We start from the raw sequence: 15,058 nt of genomic DNA, 5'->3' as shown, positions 1-15,058 counted from the left end.
GGCCTCTGTTGTTATTTATATATTAACACCTCGTCCATCTTACCCACTTCCATTACTGAAATAACCACATAGGTGCTGATAGCCTCTGAATCACCTGTCTCTCCAGATCATTTTAACCAACTGTCCACAAAAAATCTTCACTTGGATGTCCTATGGCATAATTTAATACTGAACTCAGGCTGGTGCGGTGGTTCATGCCTATAATCCCAGCACTTTGGGAGGCTGAGGTGAGAGAAGATTTTGAGCCTAGGAGTTTCAGACTGGCCTCGGCAACACAGGGAGACCCCGTCTCTACCAAAAACCAAAGACCAACTGAACTCACTATCTTCTCGATTCATTCTTCCCCATACCCCAACTAGCTCTTTCTGCGTCCTAGTGTTAGTGATTCCCAAACTCTAGTCCATAGACTGACTGCAAGAGTGTCACCTAGGGGAATTCATTAAAAATAGAGTCTCAGCTTCCACTATGATCTTGTGCCTAAGAATCTCTCAGGGTGGAAACCAGGAATCTGAATTTTTAACAGGCTCCCCACATGATTCCAATACACCACCAGATCTGGGAAGCACTGCTCTCTATGGCGGAATGGCACCTTCATCCACCTGGCTGTCCAAGCCAAAACTGGGTGTCACTGTTTAGGGAACACAGAATAGGGAACGTAGGCAGTAGGGAACACTGTCCTTTTACAGCAGGCCTAAAAGGAGAAATACTCAAACAGAACTGGAGAAAACTCTACTCATCTGGTTTAGGAGGCTAAATGCTGTCATGTCTCAGCCTGTGTCCCCTACTCCTTGTCTCTCTTGACCGCAACTTTATGGCATTTAAACATTCTGCTTTTCCTTTTTTAGGGAGAGAACTATCCATGGTGGTCCACACGCCCATGTTTTCCCGTGAGAGTACTCACAGCGTTAACATTGGGATTCATCACCTTCTGCATAATTGGCCTTATGCGTTGGTGTTGAGCAGTAGGGATGACATTTTAAAACTTCTGGGTAACCTTTCTTGGCGTTAAGAATTTAGAGGAATTTGATCTAGATTGGGTCTTTTAAGGGTTGACTGGCTAGTATATAATAAGGTCCCACAAGAGCTCTGGGAACAAATGTCACTCCCAACCAGTACTCAAGACAAACATCTTTGAATTGAGGCTGAAGACTCCTCTGACTCTTTCGGATGAATTTAAATGCTCCATCTAAAGGCTCCCTTGTGCCTGTCCTATCTAGTACTAGAGGACACGTAATCATTGCTTTCATACAACACTGCCTTCTCAACTAGACTGTCGGCATCCTGAAGATAGTTACACCACCCAGGTTTCTGGGCATAATGCGTTGCATCATGATGCTGGTAGAGGCCTTAGAGAATCTGGTCCAACCTCCAATGCTGAGGACAATTTCTCATGGAGGTTGTAGAGTGGGTTCCTACAGGAGAAGGCTAAATTCAGTGGCTTCTGAGTCTGTATGTCAAAAAGGCCAAGAAAGAGAAGAAGCCCTAAAGATAGAGATAGTTTATCTGAGTGCATAAATGGTGTGGTCCTTCAAAGCAGAGGTGCCAGCCAGAAAGATGGCCTCATCCTTGACTCTGGCCACCTGCTAGTCGCAATACCCTACCTGCCAAGTTATGGTGGCCATGCTGCCTGAGGCAAATGTGAGCCTAACCATGTGGATTTTAAGGGGACCCAGACTCAGGTACTTACAAATATATATGCGTGCGTGCACACACACACACACGCACACACATTTATGCACAGTATCACAAAATCTAATGTGTCCTAGAAGTACGTCCTCAAAGTCTATTCTGCCAGTTTTCTTTTTTTAGTAAAGCAAGCATTCTCTCACAGAAACTTTTTTTTTTTGAGACGAAGTTTCGCTCTTGTTGCCCAGGCTGGAGCGCAATGGCGCAATCTCGACTCACCACAACCTCTGCCTCCCGGGTTCAAGTGATTCTCCTGCCTCAGCCTCCCGAGTAGCTGGGATTACAGGCATGCTACCACGCCCAGCTGATTTTGTATTTTTAGCAGAGATGGGGTTTCTCCGTGTTAGTCAGGCTGGTCTCGAACTCCTGACCTCAGGTGATCTGGCCACCTCGGCCTCCCAAAGTGCTGGAATTACAGGTGTGAGCCACCGTGCCCGGCCAGAAACTTTTTTAAAGGGGTGATGAGAATTTATCAGGTGTAGATGAACGTGGGGTCAAATAGGCTTTTGCACTTGGTTATTTTCCTGCAGAACCTGCCATTCCTCAGGGGCGGCCTGTGTTCAATCCAAACAACCACCTTGTAATGAACTTTAGATTCAAGAATTTGTTTTGTATAATTCACTCTGCTCTGGAGCAACAGGGAAAGAATTGTCTTCATCAATGCAAAATGAGTCCTTATGAGTATGCAGCAAGAGGCAAATAAAATAGAAAAAAATGAACAATAATCAAAGACTAGGTATAAAATTGACTTCTAATAAAAGGATAAACTACTAAGAGAGATAGTAGAATCCCCTTTCCTGGTAGGCATGTGCCACCACACCTGGCTAATTTTTGTGTTTTTAGTAGAGACGGGGTTTCACCATGTTGGCCAGGCTGGTCTCGAACTCCTGACCTCAAGTGATCCACCTGCCTTGTCTTCCCAAAGTGCTAGGATTACAGTAGTGAGCCACTGCGCCCGGCCTTACTGTGCTATCTTCATGAACAATCCTGTTATAATTATTATGTCTGAAATTGGAACGTATAATCTATCAACAGCATGTGGATTTTGAATTAGTAGAGCTTGTATAGTATAAGTCATTTTAGGTAAGAATGCTGTGGCTAAGTTATATTTTTCTTACTGTACCAAGGTATTTGTTAACAGTAACACTTAGGACAAAAATTGGGAACCATAGCCCCCTACACAAGAAAGACAGTGTGGAGGCAAAGCAGGCTCTGGAGTCAGGTCCTCACTCGGCTATTTCCTATTTGGGCTGATTCTTGACATAATCTAGTGGTCCATTTCTTCACCAATACCATGCAAACTGCCAAGCCTGCAGCTTATTAATATCCCACTTTTACTTCCTGTGCGTTTTGTGGCTGTTATTGCTATTTGTTGTTCTAAGATTAACGGATGAAAAAGTGTCCTAGTAGCCAAAAGAATGAAAGGGCCTGTCTCCAAATACTTTTGAAGTGTTATTGTAGCACTACAGCATTTTAGAGCTGGAATGATACTGAAGATCACCTACTCAAAGAATCATAAAAAGGACCTTGAAAATTCTTTATCCTAAAGTAATTATTCTCAATCCTGGCCAAACATTAGACCCACTTGGGGTACTTTAAAAAATTGCTGATGTCCAAGCCCCATTCCTGAATCAGAATCCTTGGGGTTGGGACCCTAGCATCAATATTTTCTATTCTATTCTATTCCATTATACTCTACTTTATTTTATTTATTTATTTTTTGAGATGGAGTCTCCCTCTTGTTGCCCAGGCTGGAGTGCAATGGTGTGATCTCAGCTCACTGCAGCCTTGACCACTTGGGTTCCGGTGATCTTCCTGCCTCTTCCTGAGTAGCAAGGACTACAGGTACATGCCACCATGACAGCTAATTTTTCGTATTTTTCATAGAGACAGGGTTCACCATGTTGCCCAGGCTTCAATATATTTTAAATCTCCCCCAGTGGTTGGTAACATTCAGCTAAAGTTGAGAACTTCTGATCTAGGGGCTCTTAATTATTTAGGGCATCTATAGATGGCTTCAAAGGGTCAGTGACCTCCTGAAACTCATAAACAAAATTTTGTGTATGTTTACCCTATCTGATCCAAACTCCCAGCTGGTCCTCAAATTGCTTCCATAACATCTCTACAAAATGACTGTTTGGCTTTTGGTTAAACATTTCCAGTGAAGGGAAATAAATACCTTGCCCCTGAGAAAGCCCATCGCAGACAGTTCTGAGGGTCAAACCCCTTGAGGAAAGTGGGTGTGAGGGAAGCCCAATCTTGAATACACGAGTCATAAAACATCAGTCAGAAGGATGCATCAAGGTCTTCATGTGAGAATTCTTCACTTCGTAGAGGAAGAACCTGAAGCGCAGAGACATTAGGGTGTCTGGCCCAAACTCATGGAGTTAATGATAGATGGGAGGGTGAAAGCCCAGGGCCCCTGGTTCCCTGTTTAGTTCCTGTCCCTCACGTCATGCGCAAGAGTCACCTCAAGGGGGCGATCTGTCGTGGCACACTTCAGGATGAACAGGGCTGGGCCTGGCTGAGGGAAGACCCCAATTCTGCCCTCCTGCACCCGCTTTCTAGAAGGCAGTTCATCCCAGACAGGATGAGGAGAGCGGCCTGTCTCCTCCTTTCATGTGGGGCGTCTCCCACCCCTGCCTGGCCCCACATGGCTGGAGGTGAAGACTCCAGGAAAACCTTGCTGGGATAGTCTTCTTGGTGGCCCAGGTGCCAACAGAGAGATCTGGCTTATCTCATACCCTGAGAGACAGGTGCAGGCACTGAAAGGGAAGGGGTGATGAGTGCATTCTGCCTCTGTTCCCCTGGAAGGTGTTGTGTGATGATAAAACAGTGATCTGAAGGCTGAAGATCTCCACCATGGATTTGTAAGTACACATCAGATTTTAAGTGATCTTAAAGAAACATTGACTTGCTTAGGGTGGAATCAGGCTTGTTAATTATCTGGAGACATGATGTCTGATATTACAATATCTTCTATTTACAACCAAGTAGCCCAGGACAAGCTACCATCTCTAAGCCCGGTTGCCACATGTATAAGCTGGAGTTAGTAATACCCAGGTTTGAACTGCTGGTGGAGTGAATTACATAACAGATAAAGTGCCTAGCAGAGTGCCTGGCACACAGCTTGCGTCTGATAATTGGTGGCTGTTACTGTTAATAATATATTTATCAAAATGCAAATATTATGACAAATTATTTTCGTATATGTTTAATCTCACTACACAGCACATTTCTGATGACAGAGGGGATGTCACAGTACATTTTGAACTCCCAATTCCCACCTGCAGAGCTTGCTGCTAGCTCTGCACATGGTAGATATAAGCAAGAACTTAGGCCGAAGTGAACTGAATGACCCATTCTTACCGGATAATTCTGTTCTTGCAGGGGTATTTCGGATCTGGGTTCTGCCTCAAGGCTGACGGAATCAATACACTCAGCAAGTGTATCCTCAGTCACTTCTCCATTGAGAGGGGGCTCCATGGTGTTGGCATCTTGAGGCTGCACAGGGGGCCCAATGGTGGCAGCCCCTGCACCCTGCACAGCTGCCTTTTCATGCCCCTCCCCTCTGGGGTCAGCTGGTGTTGGCTCATGTGAAATTGCAGCTGAATCACAATGCACTTCTGCATCTTCAGGTAAAGAATCACTATTAGGCATCTCAGTAACTTCCGCTTTGTCTCCAGTGGCTAAGGTGTCGCCAGCATCATCAGACATTTTAATATCTGTCAACACAATTACAAACACCTCATGCTTTCATCGGATTGTTAAGCTTCAATTCAAAGCCCTGGATAAAAAATCTGGTAGGGGCAAACTTTTTTTTTTTTGAGATGGAGTTTCACTCTTGCTGCCCAGGCTGGAGTGCAATGGCACGATCTCGGCTCACTGCAACCTCCGCCTCCCGGGTTCAAGCGATTCTCCTGCCTCAGCCTCCCAAGTAGCTGGGATTACAGGCATGTGCCCCCACACCTGGCTTATTTTGTGTTTTTAGTAGAAACGGGGTTTTCCATGTTGGTCAGGCTGGTCTCAAACTCCTGACCTCAGGTGATCCACCTGCCTCATCTTCCCAAAGTGCTAGGATTACAGGCATGAGCCACTGCGCCTGACTGGGGCAAACTTTTTTTTAACCAATACTCTATGTAACCTTGTGGGAGACCAAATAATGCAGGGGTCCCCAACCCTGCATTATTCCCCGTATCAGTCCATGGCCTGTTAGGAACCAAGCAGAGGGTGAGTAGCGGGTGAGTGAGCACAGCTTCCTCTGTATTTACAGCTGCTCCCCATCGCTCGCATTATCACCTGAACTCCGCCTCCTGTCAGATCAGTGGTGGTATTAGATTCTCATAGGAGCATGAACCCTATTGTGAACTGCACGTTTGAGGGATCTAGGCTGTGCACTCTTATGAGAATCTAATGCCTGATGATCTGTCTCCCATCACCCCCAGATGTGAGCATCTAGTTGCAGGGAAACAAGCTCAGGGCTCCCACTGATTCCACCTTTTGGTGAGTTGTATAATTATTTCATTATATATTACAATGTAATAATAACAGAAATAAAGTACATGATAAATGTAAAGTGCTTGAATCATCCCGAAACCATCTCCCCCCACACCCTTTCCACTGATCTGTGGGAAAACTGTCTTCCACAAAACTAGTTCCTGGTGCCAAAAAGGTTGGGGACTATTGGAATAATGAATGGCCCCCAAGATAACCATATCCCAATTCCTGGAACGTGTGTTACCTTACATAACAAAAGGGATCCTGCAGATGTGAGTAAGTTAAGGATCTGGAGACGAGGGGATTATTTTAGATTATCTGAGTTGGCCTTAAATGTAATTGCAAGTGTCCTTATTATACGGAGGCAGAGGGAGACTTGACTACAAAGAGGAAAAGGTGATGTGTTGACAGAAGCAGAAGCTGGAGTGACACACTTCGAAGATGAAGGAAGGGGCCCCAAAGCCAAGGAATATGGGTGGCCACCAGAAACTAGAAAGGAAAAGGAAACCATCCTCCCCTCAGAGACTCTAGAAGGAACCAGGCTGCCAGCAACTTGACTTTAGCCCATAGACACTGATTTCAGACTTCTGACCTCCAGAACTCCAAGAGAATAAGTCTGTGTTGGCAAATGCCACAAAGTTAGTTGTAATTTGTCACAGCAGCAATAGGAAGCTAACACAAACCTACAGTGCTATCTTTAAACTTTCCTGGAGCTCTTACTTGGCATGAAGGACTATGCCGATGGGAACTAAGAGTATTACCTGTATCTTTAAAATTATTGAATCTGGCTTTATTAATTATATTTGTAGCAATAATGAGAATAAGCATAAGAAAGCAGGGCGTAATGGCTCACACCTGTAATCCCAGCACTTTGATAGGCTGAGGTGGGTGGATCACATGAGGCCAGGAGTTCAAGACCAGCCAAGGCCAACACGGTGAAACTCTGTCTCTACTAAAAATACAAACATAAGCTGGCCGTGGTGGCACGCACCTGTAGTCCCAGCTACTTAGGAGGCTGAGGCACAATAATGGCTTGAACCTAGTGGGGGGAGGCTGTAGTGAGCTGAGATCATGTCACTGCACTCCAGCCTGGGTGACAGAGTGAGACTCTGTCTCCAAAAAAAAAAAAAAAAAAAAAAAAGTCTAGAAAATACCTGAGCACTTATCAAAAAACGACTTGCCATTTAGTTTTGCAACGTCTTTGTCAGAAATTCACAGTGAGAAAGAGACCTGTATACACACAGTATGCCTTACTGGGGACCAGCTGATGAAGGCCTAGACAATGGATAGTCAAGGATAAACTTGAAGGGTAAGAAGTGAGGTAGAAACCATATAAGGAATGTAGCCATTAAAGCTACATTTTGAAGCTTACAAATTATTGATACCATGTCGAGCAGCACTATTCAATGGAACTGTCAGTGGTAATAAAAATGTTCTGTCTCAACAAACTAAGCATTGAAGGGACATATTTCAAAGTAATAAAGTAATAAGAGACTTTTATGACAAACCCACAGCTACCATCATACTGAAGGGACAAAAGCTGGAAGCATTCCCCTTAGGAACCAGAACAAGATGAGGATACCCACTCTCACCACTTCTATTCAACACAACGGTGGAAGTCCTAGACAGAGCAATCAGGCAAGAGAAAGAAATAAAATAGGAAGAGAGGAAGACAAACTATCTTTGCAGGTGATATGATTCTACACCTAGAAAATCCCATAGTCTCTGCCCAAAAGCTCCTAGATCTGATAAACAGCTTCAGCAAACTTTCAAGATACAAAATCAATGTACAAAAATCAGTAGCATTTCTATACACCAATAACGTCCAAGCTGAGGGCCAAATCAAGAATGCAATTCCATTCACAATAGCCACAAATAGAATAAAATACATAGGAATACAGCTAATCAGGGAGATGAAAGAGCTCCACAACGATAATTACAAAACGCTGCTCAAAGAAATCAGAGATGACACAAATGAAAAAACTTTCCATGCTCATGGATAGGAAGAATCATTATTGTTAAAACCCAAAGCAATGTACAGATTCAATGCTATTCTTATCAAACTACCAATGATGCTTTTCACAGAATTAGAAAAAAATATTCTAAAATTCATGTGGAACCAAAAAATAGCCCAAATAGCTAACGCATTCCTAAGCAAAAAGGACAAAGCTGGAGGCATCACACCACCCAACTTCAAACTACGCTACAAGGTTATAGTAACCAAAATACCATGGTACTGGCACAAAAACAAAACACATAAGCCAATAGAACAGAATAGAGAACTCTGAAATAAAGCCACACACCTCAACCATCTGATCTTTGGCAAAGCCAACAATAACAAACAATGGGGAAAGGACTCCCTATTCAATAAATGGTGCTGGGATAACTGGCCAGCCGTATGCAGAAGATTGAAACTGGACCCCTTCCTTACACCATATACAAAAATCAACTCAAGATGGACTAAAGACTTAAATGTAAAACCAAAACCTACAAAAACTCTGGAAGAAAACCTAGGAACCTAGGAAATACTATAGCCTGGATATCGGCCCTGGCAAAGAGTTCATGACAAAGACTCCAAAAGCAATTGCAACAAGACCAAAAATTGACAAGTGGGAGCTAATTAAACAAAAGAGCTTCTACACAGCAAAAGAAACTATCAACAGAGTAAATGGACGACCTACATAATGGCAGAAAATATTTGCAGCTATGCATGTGACAAAGGTCTAATATCCAGAATCCGTAAGGAACTTAAATCAACAAGCAAAAAAAAAAACAAAACAAAAAAAACAAAATAAAAACCATGAAAAAATGGGCAAATGACATAAACAGGTACTTCTCAAAAGAAAACACATAGGTGGCCAACAAACACATGAAAAAATGTGTAACACCACTAATCATTAGAGAAATGCAAATAAAAACCATAATGAGATACCATCTCACACACAGATTTTCCCAATAACTCAGAGCTGTCATTGACCACACTTTCACCCTCTCAAGAATATATATTATCAACAGCTATCATTTATTGAGTGCTTACTGTATCCATGCTTTTAAAATGTATTATCTCCTGTGAGTTGAATGTTATCAGCTCCCTTTTACAGACAAGGACACTGAAGCTCAGAAGTCACACTTTTAGTAAATCATACATTTGAAATTTGAGCCCATGTCTGACTTTGAGACTGAACCACATCAGAGCCCTATCAGCAATGCCATCCGCCTCTGTTCTTACATTCAGTCAGTGGCCAAATCCTAGAGGCTCTTTATTGAGAATCCATCTGCATTCTTTTACTCCTATTCTCACGGCAAGGTCCTCATTATGGTTCATGATGACTATTTGAGTATTGGGTTCCCTTGTTCACTGTAGCTCTTCCCCTTACTTTCCATCCTTCACCTCACGGCTCTAATTACATGGCTCTCCTGCTCACACATCCTCAGGAGCTCCCCCTTCCTCTCCCTCCTGAAATGAGGCCACATGCTTCAGCTGGTATCCAGGGACCTCTGTGCTCTGATCCCACCAGGTTTACCTCCCACATTTTCCTAGAAAACCTTAAATGAGACAGTGTAAATACCTGTGCAATGCCTGGCACATCCACAAGAGACACTCAGGGGGCTGTTGGTTCCATATGTTGTTCTTTTGCACACTGAAGGCTCAGTTAAAAACCGCCTTCTCCATTCTTTGTTCCTCCAGGTTGAACATTTTCCTCCTGAACCCTTCTGAGGGTATTTTGTGTTTATCTTACTTTAGACAATTAAAGTCCTCTTTGATTAGAGTTGCTTCAGTTTTTCCTATGATTTGTAAATTCTATAAAGACAAAGACCTTCCTTGTTTTGTATTCATATTCTACATAGTACTTGGCATAGCTTCCTGTGCATAGTAGGAAGCTCAACAAATATGCCTGTTGAGTTATATTAATATTTGTGTAAAGACACTCAGGAGCTTTCTTACAGCAGATGGTTCCAAATGACTTGACATTTCCGTATTGTCTTTCTTTTTTCCCTTCACCTCCCAGTTAATTGAGTTACAATGTATTTGTATAAGCAAAAAATATCTGCCAGACCTTGAATTCAGTGATAACATTCCTGTAAACAAGTCTACATGTAAGAATGGCAAAGAATGCAAACTTCCCTCGAGCTGGTATACAAAGTTTAGGATATTCAAGGTTGCCCGTGGGCTGTCAAGGAGCCAGGTTCAAGCCTAACTGAAATAGCAAACAATGATAGAAACCCACTGCATAGAGAAGGGGTAGTATTGTGGGTGGTTTATGGGAGGTGAGTAGAATTGATGGGGGCTGCTAAAAAGGCTGTTGTCATTTGGAAGTTTATAAAATCTTTGTGAAAACTTCTCTCTGAATCAGGGCTAGCCTAGGACAAGGTGTTGGCAAACCACAGTCTGCTGGCCAAATTTTGTCCTCTGCCTGTTTTTGTAAACAGTTTTATTGGACCAGATATACACCCTTTGTTTACATATGGGACCGTGGTGGTTTCTCTGGCACTACAATAGCGGAGTTGAGTCGTTGCAGCACAGGCCATATGGCCTGCAAAGTCAAAAAGCCTAAAATATGTACTATTTGGCCTGTTTCCGAAAATGTTTGCTTACCCATGGCCTAGGACTTCGCTTGATTGCCATGGCCTAAAGATTTCCCTGTCTTTATTATCCTCACATGAGTCCTAGTGACACAAGAATGAGGAGAGTGGGTTCATGGATAAATGATACCTTGCCATCACTTTTATTCTCATTTTTCAAATCAGTAGATGGTAGACATTGTCTGATCTTTTTATTTCTTTGTAAGGTGATTTGAAAATTCTTATTATTAATCTGGATTATTAAGAAGTCCCAAACTATTTCACTTTTCTATAAGCAGGAACATCAGAATAAATCTGGCTGGGATAAACACTTATGGGTAAATAAAAACCATTATGAATACCTGAATGTACAAGCCTTGTCCTCAAGTGTTGTTATCTTGTTCATGAAGTGTCCTACAATAGTTTAGCATATACTATGTGACACGTGCATGTTAACTTAGTTTTAATTTATGCCCTAAGGGTGGATGGATGACATCTGAAGTGCCTTATTCAGGAATATACTATCCAGGGGTCTTTAGTAAGCCCTTAAAAATCTGTAATGAGGTGTCCACCTCTTTTTAGAGGGTTCAACTACCGTCTTCTCTGATGGGCACCTCAGGGTATGCTAATTAGCATAAAGGATATGAGAAATAATTTTTCACCGGTGACATGAAAGATGCCTCAGATATGTGGATCGGCAAGAAATAGCGTATAGGTGCCTTCTCTGCTTCTACAGCTAAGATATGAGATTGCACTGAATCCAGCAGCTGACTTACCCTTTGGAGTAGGGTTCTTCTAGGGCCTCTAGCTGAATGCAGGACTCCAAACCTGAAGGTGACTAGAAGCTTAGCTGAGTCCTGCCTCTAGAACACAGGCCTAAAAGGACAGTGAGCTAGGACTTCCTTGAGCTTATAAGAACAGACTGGTTAACTAAGCCTGTTTGCTAATACATGTGTGGGTTTATGGCAGAATTCCATCAGTGAACTTGGATTCCTGGGAATTTAGCTCTTGGTAGGGAAGTTGCAGAGGAGGAAATCTATAGCCCTTACCTATGTCTGATGGCCAAATTGCCTTAGGTCAGTTTATCCCAAATGTAGAAAAAGTGCTGCAATAAAACTCTTCTCTGTGGCTGCTCTACATTCAACCAACACAAACCATCCCTTCAGAAATACCCCAGAAACTCAGCTGTAAGATGTTAAACAGGCATTGTTAAAAAATATTTATGGATTATTATTTAAAATATTTATGGATTATTGTTTAAAATATTTATGGATAATTTATAAATTTTAGAAATTCTAGATCTTTATATCTGTTAAATTTAAAAATGGTCATCGGTCAGGCACAGTGGCTCACATCCCAGCACTTTGGGAGGCCAAGGTAAGCGGATCACTTGAGGCCAGAGTTCCAGACCAGCCTGGCCAGCAGAGTGAAATCCTGTCTCTACCAAAAATACAAAAAAAATTAGCTGGGCATGGTGGCATGTGCCTGTAATCCCAGCTACTCTGCAGGCTGAGGCATAAGAATTGCTTGAACCTGGGGGGCAGAAGCTGCAGTGAGCCAAGATCGTGCCACTGCACTCCAGCCTGGGTGACACAGTAAGACCCCGACTCAAAAAAAAAAAAAAAAAAAAAAGCCCTAATTCAATTTCTAATTGTAAAAAAAAAAAAAAAAAAAGAAAGGGTCATGCAAGATCAGCCCTATTTCAATTTCTCATTTTTTGTTTGGTTGTTCTGGTAGACCTTTATCGACTGTGGATGCTATCATGATGGGGGAAATGTAATCATTTTTCAGTCTGTACCCTTTTGTATGAAACCACTAGAAACTGCGTGTTTGAAATACACAACTGTTTCTGAGCAGGGGCTGCTGGAGTCCACCAGGATTACAGTCGTGACAAGCACTGTGTTTCCTGGGACACTTTCCATCTCCATCTGGGTGTTCCATAAGCCAGACTTAGAAACCTTTCCTGATTTATGGTTAGGAAGATTGATCACTGTAGCCATGTCTCGTGGCCTGGAGGCTAAGGAGACTCAACCCACAGCAACAAGGAGGCTGCTTCAGGAAACTCTAAGGAGAGGAAGGGTCACATATAAAGAAGCCTTTGTGGGCTGGGAATAAGTTAGTTTTTCATGAGTAAATTCATTCATCACCGAAAATGCTCCCAGTACTATGCGAGGTATTGAAGCAGCAACATCCCAGCTCGAAAAATAAGTATAAAAAAAGTATGGTCACTATCCTTCAGAAATGAATCATCTGTTTGAGGAGTTAACACAAAACAGTTAAAAAGTGATGCAAAACAGCACAGCAAATCAAGGACAGATGTGCCTGAACTAGACTGACCCTGTGCAAAGGAGAACCTTGAAAGTGTCTTTGAAGTGGTAATTCAAGCCTGGTGGGATGAGAGCATGTGCAAATGTCCAAGCATTAGGGATGGACTCTAGCGATTCAGGACAGGTGTCTGAGAGGCCAGGACACGAGGCTGTGTGGGGAATAATGAGAGGTGAGAGCAATGGTATTCAGAGGTGGGAAGAGTTGTGCCCTGCAGGCGTTAAGAGATGTGGCCTGTGGTCCCAGCATCCTTTTGTGGGCACAGAACTTACTCATCCTCACTGCGCTTACACCTGCTCCTCTGTAAAGCTAGGATGGACAAACTGATTTGGATGCTTTTTTTCCAAACCCCACCTGCAGGACTGGGGCAAGTCTGTGATGATAGAGAAAAATGAGGACAAGATCGCAAGTTTTTCATAAATCTAAATTTATTAAATGTAAAAGACTGCCTTCATCTTGCAAGTTTAGCCTTTGTGCTTTTTCTTGGTATTGAAATGCCTTTCATTTTATGAAATAGTAGTGACAGTAGATGGATTTTTTTAAAAAAATGGCCTCAGTTGGCAGCATAAAAATTTGGTTAGCATGATATCCTGTGTGAGGTCATCTCCCCCAGTTTAAAAAAAAAAAAAGTGTTGGTCAGCGAAGGACCAGGAATAAAATCTCTGTATGAGAGGCTCTTAATCAGGTTGTAACAGTTTGTGTGAGTTTGTATAAGGCTTGACAAGTCTATGTACCCAGGCTTCAGCCTATTCTCTGTGTGACTGCCAGGCATTTTTGGACCTACTTCCTCCCCTGTTTAAAAACCATTAGGTGTAAATATCTTCGCACTTCCCATCATAATCCAGCTCCAATCTCTCTCCACCTCTTGCAACTCTCAGTGCCCTCCACTCCTGCCTCACCAGTCTTTTCTCCATTCCCCGTAACTCTTCACATCTCCCTGCCTTTGCTTATGTTGGTTCCTCTGCCCTGGTGCTGCCCTTCCTCCAGCTGCCTGGCAAACTCCTATTCCTCTAGATACCCAATGTCTAATGTTCTCTTTCATTGTGAATTTTTCCTTAATCTGCCCCACTCCTTCCAGTGAAATAACTGCTCCCTCTTCTACGTTTTTGGCACTTTGCACAGATTTCTATTGCATGTATTTATGGAGTATTTACTTCTGCCATTCTGTCCTCCAAGACTATGACCAACAGCATCTAGGTTCGTTTCTGTCCCTCAGATATTTACTGGATTGAAATATATTGTGTTCGATATTAATAAAAGAGAAACCAAGTTTGAGATAAGCCTGGTCAAATAAAGAAAGACAAGTTTACTTTTATGGTCTGAATCGCTCAGATTCAAGAAGGCCCCCTCCCACCCTCAAATTCCTTCTGCATTGGCTCACTTGTGCCTCAAATCCATCCCTAAAGTCTCATTCCTTCACTTAAAGGTTACAATGTAAGAAGTTTATCAGATTATTTCCCAAGCTCAGGCTTGATGGAAGAACGGAGGGAGGGGACACAGGCATAGGAGTGAGGTAGAGAAGCAGCCACTGGGCTGCAGAGAGGGCAAAAGAGGCTCCGAGGATAGAGGCTGTCTCATTCTCAGTTGTCACAGGTTGGCTGAGGTCACAGGGAGTTCAGAGGACACTGATTTAAAAAGCCACCTGCTTGTGTCCTTCAAGATGTTTAGGACGGGAACGGATGGGGTCAGCAGGGCATAGCTAATGCTCTCAGCCCGTGGATAGATGTCTTCCTACTTAGGAAAGGGCAGTGACATTGAGGCGCCTGGTCTGAGGTGCCTGGAAATACTCACCGGATGGCAGGGGCGAGGGCTAGCTGACTGGTTGGAGGGGGCCTGGGGAGCTGGGGTAGGGAGTGGGACTCATCCCGGGGGCTGCGAATGGAGGCGGTGCCTGTTTAGAGTGTTGGCTGGACTGGAAGAGCAGGCAGGGCGTGGGTCGGCTGCTGGAGGAGGGGTAAGGCGAGGGAGCGGGGAGGTCAAGGCCTGA

General features: G+C 43.2%; 1 protein-coding gene across 2 annotated transcripts in view; it reads right to left on the bottom strand.

Annotated features, from left to right (window-relative positions):
• FAM114A1 (family with sequence similarity 114 member A1) overlaps positions 1-15,058 on the bottom strand; it is a 76,495-nt gene that overhangs the window by 60,866 nt on the left and 571 nt on the right. Inside the window, exon 2 of one of the 2 annotated variants that reach the window (XM_005554685.5) lies at positions 5,056-5,411. The exons of the other annotated variant lie outside the window; for it this stretch is intronic. Coding sequence (XP_005554742.3) covers positions 5,056-5,403 — 348 coding nt within the window. The 5' untranslated portion in view covers positions 5,404-5,411. The remainder of the gene's footprint in view (positions 1-5,055; positions 5,412-15,058) is intronic. 2 annotated transcript variants of the gene reach the window in all.

The sequence above is a fragment of the Macaca fascicularis genome, chromosome 5 (assembly GCF_037993035.2).
Source record: "Macaca fascicularis isolate 582-1 chromosome 5, T2T-MFA8v1.1".
In the NCBI taxonomy this organism is placed as follows: domain Eukaryota; kingdom Metazoa; phylum Chordata; class Mammalia; order Primates; family Cercopithecidae; genus Macaca; species Macaca fascicularis.
This window is presented reverse-complemented; position numbering and strand designations above follow the sequence as displayed.